This window comes from Aplysia californica, unplaced genomic scaffold, assembly GCF_000002075.1.
Source record: "Aplysia californica isolate F4 #8 unplaced genomic scaffold, AplCal3.0 scaffold00969, whole genome shotgun sequence".
Taxonomy (NCBI): Eukaryota; Metazoa; Mollusca; class Gastropoda; order Aplysiida; family Aplysiidae; genus Aplysia; species Aplysia californica.
This window is the reverse complement of record NW_004798239.1, coordinates 44095-55778: the sequence shown is the minus strand read 5'-3', so window position 1 is coordinate 55778 and position 11684 is coordinate 44095. Positions and strand designations below refer to the sequence as shown.

At 41.8% G+C, this 11684-nt stretch overlaps 1 protein-coding gene across 1 annotated transcript; it reads right to left on the bottom strand.

The window, feature by feature from the left end:
* Window positions 1–659: 659 nt before the first annotated feature.
* Window positions 660–11435, bottom strand: LOC101853357 (GTPase IMAP family member 7). Its single transcript, XM_005110933.3, has 2 exons — window positions 11033–11435; window positions 660–2188 (listed from the first exon to the last, which is right to left on the bottom strand). Exon 2 carries the CDS (start codon window positions 2181–2183, stop codon window positions 1032–1034), a length of 1152 nt encoding a protein of 383 aa, XP_005110990.1. The 5' UTR covers window positions 2184–2188; window positions 11033–11435; the 3' UTR covers window positions 660–1031.
* Window positions 11436–11684: the final 249 nt, after the last annotated feature.

Below are 11684 nucleotides of genomic sequence, written 5' to 3'. Positions count from 1 at the left end.
TCTAATATGTAGTGGTCTTTTCAATTCCTGAGTATGTTATTTGAACACATATAGAAGTATATAAAAAAATATAGGATTATAATATTGCAAAGAGTAGCCTACGTGTAACGAAGTGATCGGGTCCAGTATTTTCTAACAATAATAATGCTACTTACACATTTTACACTTTCTGGCCTACTGTGAAAATACACAACGGAAACTGTAGAAAGCATTAACTGTAAAATCATTGCTATTTGACTTGGAATCACATTTTGAAAAAGTTCACAATTTCAAAGAGAGGGGAGAGAGAGAGAGAGAGAGAGAGAGAGAGAGAGAGAGAGAGAGAGAGAGAGAGAGAGAGAAAGAGAAAGAGAGAGAGAATGAGAGAGAGAGAGAGAGAGAGAGAGAGAGAGAGAGAGAGAGAGAGAGAGAGAGACCGAGACAGACAGACAGAGAAGCTGATAGAGAGAGAGATCTATAGAGAAGGGCGGGGGGGGGGGAGGTTGAGTGTGGAAGTGGCGGATAGAGAGAGCAAGAGCAAGAGACAAAGAGGGTAGAAAAGACAGAGAGAGAACGAATGAGACGGAAAGAGAACGAGAGAGAGGGAGAGATAACGAGATAGACCGAGGCTTTTCAAATTATGACTCATTCTACATTTTCTCAAATAAGGTATTCAATGCTTTAATTCGCACTTTATTTTTACTTTTACAAAGTGCAAAGAGCCCTAAACCAATAATAAAATGACTGGATGTTGACAGAACAAGAGCAAAGAACTGGTTTCTGTCATGATGAACACTGAAAAATTAGAGAGCAAAACAGACTGAAGGCATCCGTTCCCGATTACAGAGTGGCATTCATGTGCACAAATAATATCATTTGAAACTCAAACACATAGATTTATTATAGTTTTCATTACACGAAAAAATAATATAACATTTTAGAAAAAGAATAAAACGTAAATGATGTGTTTGTAGTATACTCTTTTTTTTTCTTTCTGAAAGCTGTTCTACGCTGCTTCTCAGCACAATTTAAAAGATAAATCTACTTGAAAGTTACTTGCGAAACCATTGTAAAATTTTCTTCGCCGCAAAGGTTACTGCTGGTGCCACAAAAGCAGATGCAATAGATTTGAATATGTCTATAAAAAATGCGCCCCAGCCCTGCTTTCGCTCTCTCTGTTCATTTTCAAGGTGCCTCAAATTCATGGTATACTGTTCCTGCACCAGACGCATTTTTCTTTCTTTTTCGCTTTTATCCAGCTTTGCTTTCATGACTTCCATATGACTGTTAATGTTTGTTATGATGCTTTTCACGACTTGATTAAGTTGTTGTAAGACTCCCGTGCCTTTGTCCTGTTCAGCAATCTCCACCTCCAGTTCTCTGGCGTCTTTTTTAAGCTGGTCAAACCTCTCTTTGGTTACTGGGTCCAGTTCAGAGCATTGCCTCAGACTGTTCAAACCGTCCACCAGGATATCAATTTTGGCCTGAATCTCTTCTCTTAACTTTGGGGCATTCTCCCTAACGATAAGTTCCTCTCTGCCCTTTGCAGCTTTATCAAAAGCTTCGTTTGTGTAGCGCTTACCCCTGCTCTTTAAACCGTCCACTATTCCCAACAAGATTTTTAGTTGGTCCTCCATTTTTTCTTCATCCGAGTTATAAAAAAGCACAGCCCTGTTGTCACATTCATTAAACAAGTCATTTATAGCTCCTTTTTGCTCGCGTCGCCAGTCTTCAAAAGAGATGGGCGGGTTCCGTTTTTTGTTGTTTATGTCAAAGAGCTCTCCATGGGTAAACACCAGGATGCAAAAGTCTTTGACAAAAGCTGGCCCAAACAGAGACTTGAGAAACTCTATTGTACCAAATTCTTCTTCTGTAAAACGGTTCCCATATTTCAAAACAAGAAGCAGGGCATGAAAACCCCGAGGGCACTGAACTATTCCTTGCCCCATGTCTTGAACCATTTTCTGTACTGCATCTCCCCTCTGCATACGAGTATCACCAATCCCTGGACCATCAACTACCTTGACCTTCCTTCCGTCTCGGCGGGCCCAGCCAACCTGAACATCATAGGTGTCCGATTCTGTGTTGTCTGAAACATGAAACGCTTCTCGGCCCAAGATAGAGTTTCCAGAAGAGCTCTTTCCATGGCCAGTTTTCCCGATGAGAAATAAGTCGATACTGTCATCTGATCCCGGAGACGCCATTTTGCCTGTGAACGAGAAGAATTAATAAACATTTTTAAAACATGTTATTTTTTAAACATGATTTTTAAAAAAGAAATTATCATTATTCCAAAAACTTAAGAAGTTCCCATTTTCTGCGAGTTGGCTGTTTAGGTCTATATAATATGTATAATATGTATTCATTTCATAGCGGATTTTTCCATTAAAGTGAAAGCACTCTGATGTTTGATAGTTAAAGCTGTATATTAGCTTTTGTGCCGAGGAAAACCTGGGCAGAAGATTACGAAACTATCAGACTCTTCAATAATTATGAGACCAGAGACAGGAAAAACAAGGACATTATACACCGTCCCAGGGCTGGTGTGAAATGTCACCGCAGGAAAAGAGACAAATCAAAAGGGACTGATGTGAAATATCACAGCAGGAAAAGAGACAAATCAAAAGGGACTGATGTGAAATATCACAGCAGGAAAAGAGACAAGTCAAAAGGGGCTGACGTGAAAATATCACCGCAGAAAAAGAAACAACTCAAAAGGGCAGGTGGAAGAAAGGTTTCTGCAGGTCTCTTGTTGCTGTACTCGACATAATCAATAGTTTAATCTTACCGATGAACATATTATAGCATTTGGCATTTGAAAATTAAACATGTTTGAACCACAGCTGATCAAACAGGTATGTTTTACGAGGTTGTAACCGAAGGTATTTTATGCTCCCATCTACATGACAATGTATTCCGATCAATTTGGAGGATGGCGTTTTCGACCCTGCCCGTCAGCGCTTATCTGCGCTATCGGGAGTATAATGTCCCAACAGACGGGCAGCATGCTAGCAATACTTGATTAAAAAGAGGGGAAAAGCCCTCCATACGCGGGAATCGATCTCGATCAAGTCTTATGCATGCAATGGCAAATAAGTGCCTTAAATTGCTACACCATCTATAGACACTAAACTGTTGCTATTCTCAAGCATAAATAACCCAGAGCATGGTAGATCTAGTTGTATTGCTTTAAGCCTCCCTTATATGGAATAGAAAACAGAAGCCGAAAACAGAAAGCACTATAACTACCAGACTGCCAAGGTAAAGCTGAAGACCAAAAGTGCGAAAAGACAAACATGGAGAGAATACTGTGGAGAACTAGACCTGCGTAAGGACGGGAGGAAAGCCTGGAACCTGCTTACCAATCTCTCAGGTACAAAAAGAAGGAAAAACCCCGCCCCAATGAAACCAACTCAGAAAGGAGAAACATGCAGAGCTGAGGTTATGAATAAATACTTTGCTAGCATCAACAAGAAAGGAAACCAAAACAAACTGAGCCACGCAATAAAGCAGCTAACCAAAAGGGTAGAACAGACCCCCAAGGCAAACATGGAGGTGTTTGAGAAGGAGTTTACTCTGACGGAATTGAAGGCAGCCCTCAAAAAGTGTAAAAAGAGAAAGGCCCCAGGACCAGACCATGTCACCAATGAGATGATCCTCAACCTGACCGACTCTTCCCTCTCCATACTCCTGGGCTTCTACAACAGGACCTGGAATGAGGGACAGCTCCCAACAGAATGGAAGAAAGCAAACATCACACCGATATTAAAGAAGGACAAACCAGCAAGCCAGCCTTCAAGCTACAGACCAATCTCTTTAACATCATGCCTGGGTAAGGTCGTTGAGAGAATGGTCAACGACAGACTTACTGGTGGATGGAAAGCCAGGAACAATCAGCACCTCACAGGTAGGATTCAGGAAAGGCAAAAGAACTATGGACCACCTCATCAGATTTGCCCAGAAGACCAGCGATGCCTTTCAAGATAAAGACAACGTTGTGGCTGTCTTCATCGACCTGAGGCAGGCGTATGACCGTGTGTGGAGACAGGGTTTGTTCTACAAAATGCAAAAGCTTGGGATAGCAGGAAGGATGTACAGCTGGATCAAGAACTTTCTGTCTTGCAGAACTATCCAGACGTCATGTGACAACAAGATTTCTTCACAGAGGACACTTGAGGAAGGCCTCCCACAGGGGTCAGCACTCAGCTGTACCCTCTTCCTGTTGTTTATGAACGACTTGCCAGATGTCATCTCCTGCCAGAAAGCAATCTACGCTGACGACTTACTCATATGGAGCAAAGGAAGTGACATGAGAGCACTGAACCAAGCCATCAACGCAGACCTGACAACTATCTCGTCCTACTGCCAGCTATGGAAGATGTAGATCAACACAGACAAGACTGTTTTTGGACTCTTCAGCCTTAAAAACAAAGTTACAGCAAGTCAGGTAAACCTTAAGATCAATGGAACCACCATCAGACATGAGGACTATCCCAAGTACCTTGGTGTACAACTGGACCGAAAGCTGTCTCTCAAAGTGCACTTAAGGGAGCTGACCAAGAAAGCCACCTCCAGACTAAACCTCCTGAAACACCTTTCATCACTCAACTGGGGAGCTGAAAAAGCAACCCTCCGACAACTTTATATAAGGTATGTCAGATCTGTGATTGACTACTCCCTACCACTACAATCCATAGCCAGCCAAAGCTCCCTGGCACAGCTTGACAGAGTACAGAACCAAGCACTCAGATTTGTTTCTGGCGCGATGAAGACCACGCCTACAAGCGCCTGCGAAATCAACACCAACATAGAACCACTGGACCTCAGAAGAAAGAGTGCTGCACTCGAAACCTATGAAAGATTTGTGCGGCTAGAAGACACGAACAAAAACAGGAAAATGGCAGATGAGTGGGAACCAAGAACACGCATCCAGAAGACCTCCTTTATGCGAGAAGCAACAAAACTACTCGAGGTGTATGACCCACCCAAGAACAGAGAACCAATCACCAACATCAGCAGCGAACCTCCATATTGGCAGACACCAGAAATCACAATAAGGACGAGACTTCTAGACCCTTCTTGTGACAAGACCACACCAGAAGAAATACTCAGAACTAGCGCCCTGGAGACAGTGGACTCGTATGCTGAAACTCCAATCCATGCATACACAGACGGGTCAGCAACAAACGCTACACGAAATGCTGGATACGGATCCTAGACAAAGCCTGCTCTACTCTGGCGCTGACCAGATGACAAGGACTTGTGCTTACTTGAGGGAGGCATTGCGCTGCCAAGAGCGAAATGCTCGCAGCTAAAGGGATTTGAAAACAACAACAACAACATATGGAATAGAAAGTAAAAATCTGTGGGGCTATTTAAAATGTATTTCATTGGCCTGCTGCTAAAATGGAACAAGCTGAAAATTTTGAAATGTATATCTGTTTCTTTATCGGTGATACTGGTTGTCGATCAGACCTATGTGATCAAGAAACATTTTGACAAAATTCAAATTTTAACAGTTGACAAAAGCATGAACATGTATAAGATATAGGTATAAGTGTTAAAAGAATGAATTGGCTTTTTTTTTTCTTTCTCTCGTTCCTGTAAAATTTTGCTTTCAGGGCAAAGAACATTTTAACAGCTTCCATTTCTGCAATCAATTATATTGTCTTTTAAAAAAATTAAATAATAATAAATAGCATTTGTAAAGCGCATATCCCCGCTCAACAGCAGGCTCTATGCGCTCTAGAGAGTAGAATTTTTTTCTATTGAAAATCAAAATGGTTAGAATCAAAGCTGAAAAATAAGCTATCGATACAGCGTGCAAAGACATGAAAAATGATATTGAAAATGTGTAGGACGTATATGGGAAGGAAGATTCGATCTTCTTTTGTAAGCAACCTGCTGATCCAAGCCTTCAAAAATCAAACTTCAAACTCTACCGGGGGGGGGGGGGGGTGGAAAAGTGAGTTGAGCAGAGTGAGCAGAAAGTCATACATTAGAACGATTAATTTGATTTGGCTCAGCTTGTCTGGGCTCATAATAATATAACATAATATAATATAATATAATATAATATAATATAATATAATATAATATAATATAATATAATATAATATAATATAATATAATATAATATGATTTGATATAATATTAATATAATATATAAATAATATAATATATAATGCTGAACTGGCTGGCTCATTTTTTTTTTGTAGAAGAATTTTTAGTCAAGAATTTATAAAAGCAATTGCATGCTCAGCCTAGTAGAGCATAATATAGCTAATGACGTACGTTGCAGCAATCGCAATGAATGCACCACGTTATGATTAAACATAGCAGAGTGAATTATACCCTCTAAACTGAACACAATTTCAAATCCTAAAACCTGGATAAACCGAAGACTATACAACCGTAAACTCCACTGAGGCTTCACATTATGAGGCCTATTCTATATCACACTGAAAAGGATATTATACTAATTCGAGTGGAATTTCTCCGCTCTTATTATTAGCCTTATTAAATTGATTCACTATTTTAAACAGTTTGGTTATATAATAATATTTTTTTAAATCAATTAATTTAGATTAGTAGGCCTATAGAGGCTACAATATAGACCACACATAACTGCGCCCCCCCTCTAGGAGAAACAAAAAACAAAAAACTTATAATAGTAGCCCCCCCCCCCCCACTATAGCCAGGTTAGCTGCGTGGTAGATAGCTACACCTTTAAAAAGGGAAGTCTACAATTTAAAGGGGTGGATTTTTTTTTAACATATGTTGAAACACACATACATAGGCCTACGTATGCATGCATGATGCATGCACACGCATGCGTGCGCAATGCGCACACAACTCCACACATGGCATTTACACTAATAATAATATACACACACAGAGTGGATCAGGTGAGCCTTGCAGCTACCATAATGACAGTAGATGGTACTACCTGCAGCTGTTCCTACTGCCTTGTAAGAGCATACGGGAGTATGAAAGGTTAAGGGAGTAAACCCTAAACAAATCCGAAGGGAGGGCCCCTACGGTAGTCGACAGGGAGGAACGATCCGAACTATCTTCTGGCAGCCCCTGCAACTTTACTGATTCCAAATGTATTGACCTCGTCTCTCCTTTGGACTAAATCAGCTAAGTCGAGAGGGGGCTCGTGCAAATTGGGCAAGGCACGTTCTACATACAGTCGGGCCCACAGGCATTTAGCTTAGTCAAGATTTCAAGATTTCTGGGAGGACGCTGCAAAAGAGCAAATACAGCGGATCAGACCCACAGCTCAACCACAGCTTCAACGGCATTTATGTGATTATGGAGAGGACACTTCATCCTTGTTGTGACGAGCAAGGGAAAAAAACATGGGAGGTGGCAGTTTACGGGTTATAAGATATCCTTATTTGGCGAAACAGGATGTCGCCACAGGTCACCTTTGACGATGGGAGTGACTATTCAGTCGCACTGATCAGCTACCGCCCGTCTCAAACCGGGCAGCCCCCAATCAGTAAGGTGCTGATCCACCACATCTGTTTGCTTCTATGGATGTGTGGAGCTAGGACAAAAACCGAAAGGAAGACGTTAAATCCAGCACCAGGCAAAAAAAGAGTAAAACTAACCCCATGGAAACTGGGCACCTGGAATATTAGAACAACCGGATTGGACACTACCAACCTGGAGAAAACAGAGGACATCAGAAAGACAGCAATCATAGACAGGGAGCTCACACGACTCAATGTAGACATCACTGCCCTGCAAGAGACAAGACGTGTTAACTCTGGTACCATTATGGAAAGAAACTACACATTCTTCTGGAAGGGTCTTGGGGAAGATGAGAGGAGAATCCATGGTGTGGGCTTTGCAGTACACAACAGATTGCTGAACAGGATCAGCACCCCCAAGGTATATCCGAACGTATCACTGTCATGGAAATGGAAACCAAAACTGGAAAGGTTCACTTCATCAGCGCCTACGCCCCAACCCTAACAACAGAAAATGAGAAAAAAGACCAGTTTTACGAGGAACTTCAGGATGCACCCAACAACGTCCCAAAAGCAGACCAACTGTTTCTCGTGGGCGACTTCAATGCAAGACAGAGTAGGTACTGAAAACAAAGTATGGCGCACCTGCCTTGGATCTTTTGGGCTGGGAAAAATCAACGAGAATGGTCAGAGACTCCTAGAATTCTGCACAAATAACAACCTTTGCATTACTAACACTTTCTACAGTGGCAAGGACAGACAAAGGTTTCTTGGTGCCATCCAAGATCAGGCCGTTGGCACCAGATCGACTTCATCATTGTCAGAAAGAAAGATGCCAACATGAAAGCAAACAAGATCCTTCTACAGTGCATACTGCAGCAGAGACCACCTTTTAGTTATTGCTAAGGCAAAGATAGTCACAAAGAAAACACCAAGAGCTGAAAAACAAAAGAAACCTAAGATCAACATAAGAAATACCCCAGCGTTGAAGGCAAAATTTCAAGAACATGTTAAACAAGAGCTCCACACCTAGATATCTCATCCCCAGACAACATGTTATATTGAATAGCATGAGATCAACAAATAATAATTCTACGTTGATTACTTTTGGAATAGAAAAACCTTGCAAGGAGGACTGGGTTGAAGCCAGTGCATCAACAGTCGCACCACTACTCGAGAAAAAGCGTAAGATCCTGAAAGAACATAACACAAATCCAACAGAGAGCACTAAGCAACAACTACGTGCTGCTAAATTCAACCTTCAAAGAGAAAACAGAAAGTGTGCCAATCAGTACTGGGACAAGTTATGCTCAGAAATCCAACAGGCAAGCAATACAGGTAATATCAGGAAAATGTATGAAAACATCAGATTTGCAATTGGACTAACAGCAAACAAAGTCTGCGACAGGTGAACAGCTGACAGACAAGAAGAAACAAATGGAAAGAAGGGTGGAACATTATTCAGACTTATACTCAGAGGACCGACATGTTGATAGACAGCTACATGAGGCCATTCCTCAGCTCTCCAAAATGACAGAACTTGACACAACACCAACAGAAGAAGAACTCTCCTCTGCAATTGATGGAATCGCTTGTAGAAAAGCAGCAGGAAATGACAACATACCTGCTGAAGTGCTGAAAGAGAACAAAGAGACCCTCCTCCCATATATCTACAAGCTACTAACGACTTGTTGACTGAAAGCAGAAATTCCACATGACATGAGAGATGCCTAAATCACCACACTCTACAAAAACAAAGGGGACAAAGGAGATTGCAAAAACTACAGAGGTATCTCACTGCTAAGAATCACTGGAAAAGCTTTCGCAAGGATCATCCTGAAGCGACTTCAGAAACTAGCAGAAAGAGTGGACTACCAGAGAGCCAATGCCGTTTCAGATCAAACCGCTCAACAATGGACATGATCTTTTCTATTCCTCAGCTACAAAAAAAATAAAAAATGCAGGGAGCAACAACTGCCATTACATACTGCGTTCGTCGGTCTGACAAAGGCTTTTGATACAGTCAGTACTGTAGATCAGGACTGTACATGGTGCTTGGAAAAATTGGCTGTCCCCCAATACTGCTACAGCTCATCATCTCATTCCACGAAGATATGAAGGCCACCTTTCAGTTTGACGGTTCAACATCAAAAAGTTTCAACATCAATAGCGGAGTAAAGCAAGGTTGTGTCTTAGCACCAACCCTTTTTAGCACTTATGTTGCTGTTTTACTGCAACATGCATTTAAAAAGTCACCAGGGGATGTCTTCCTCCACTGGAGAATTGATGGGTCGCTCTTCAATCTTGTTCGACTCAAGGCCAAGACCAAGATCAACAAAACAATAGTACGAGACCTTCTCTTCGCCAATGATGCTGTTCTTGTTGCTCACAGTGAATCAACCCTACACACAATGATGGACCGCCTATCAACAGCATGCAAGGTCTTTAGCTTGGTCAGCAGTGTTAAGAAAACAGTCATCCTTACCTAAGAAGGTGCAGAGAGCAGCCATAAGGCTGAATGATAAGGAACCTGAGACAGTGGACAATTAAGTTCTGTTACCTGGGGTCTACCATCAGCTCTACTACATCACTTGATTATGAGATCAACACCAGGATAGGGAAAGCAGCAACAACTCTTGGAAGGCTGACAAAACGAGCATGGGAAAACAAAAGATTAACCATCAAAACAAAGATCAAGATTTACGAAGCATGTGTCCTCAGCACACTCCCTTATGGATCTGAAACATGGACTTTGTACAACAGACAAGAAAAGCGCCTCAACATTTTCCATCTCAGACGCTGCCGCAAGATCTTATAGGCATTTCGTGGCATGACAAGGTTACAAATGTTGAAGTGTTGGCACCGGCAAACCTCCAGAGCATGACAACTATCCTGTGTTTAAAAAGATTGAGATGGCTGGGCCATGTCAAGAGAATGGACGACAACCGGATTTCGAAGCAACTTCTCTATGGAGAACTTGCCCAGGGAAAATGAGACCAAGAGGAGGACCAAAATTGAGGTACAAATTTAAGACACCTGCAAAAACAGCTTATCAGTGCTTGGAGTATGTTAAGCATCTGGGAAGAATTACAGGAAAACATGGAGGAAAAATTATAAAGGAAAGAACTATAATGCTACAGAGCAGCCTTAGAAACAACCAGGCTGAGAAGCGCCAACGACGAAAGGAAAACAGCGGATATACAGAGCTTCGATGGACGACACTGACATGCAGGCACTGCGACAGAATAATCTACGCTTCAAACATGAAACATACTTCCGTAAAACATAAGGAAAAATTAGCCATGAAAAAAGCTCCGAAGACAACCTTGAGACCATCTTAAACTAAATTGACCGTCTGCATAGACGAAAAGAGCCATTTACTACATGTATACATGTATTAATATTATACACACAGTAGGCTAGCACGTAGTACACACACGATACACACACACACACACACACACACACACACACACACACACACACATTAAAACAATGTACTACATCCAGCAGTGGCCCTCTTATTCTTACCGTAGGCCTACTAGGAAAGATATAGACTTGAGACAACTTACTTGTTTAGATCCTGGTATGAAAAATCTTTCAAGTTGTCAAGTATTTGCGACTGTGACTCTGTGAGTCTTGTAAATTTCTACAACTTGTGGGACTGCAGTCACGATAAACACACAAATTAACTCGTCTCTCGCTGTTGCCTTGACAAGTTCTTGAAACTGTAGATCATATCCTGTTCAACTTTACATCCGTGTGTCGATAATAAGCAGCGAGCCTAGGTCTATTTCACCTGCTTCACACAGTGCCTTTACATGCGCAAAACAGCGATTCCCAGGGAACTATTTTCTTAGAATAGAAAACCCAGAATGAAGGATCATGCATTTTCACCAAAATCATTTCCACAGAAAACCCTGCGCAATAATAATGACGAAACGTACGCACACCAACGCACACACCCCTTTCCTGTTAAGTCTGGGGCTAATAATAATATGCACGTAATAATAGTCTACGGGTTTTCCCGTTTATGATGTTTGAATCATGCCGTGCCATGATCGGGAAAACCCCAGCCATGACGGGTCCTGGTCCTACTACATTGTAATTTCCGTCCGGAGCCGTCTGGAGCCGTCCAGGGGCGGTCATCTTTTGCAGGTGCTGCAGCCATGCAGGTTGGGAGAGAGCATGAAAACAAAGGCTGGGTCAAGGAGCTTATTGTAA

Bases quoted from the DNA above. Each gene is read 5' to 3' on its own strand.
- LOC101853357 (XM_005110933.3), bottom strand. From the start codon at position 2,183: ATGGCGTCTCCGGGATCAGATGACAGTATCGACTTATTTCTCATCGGG.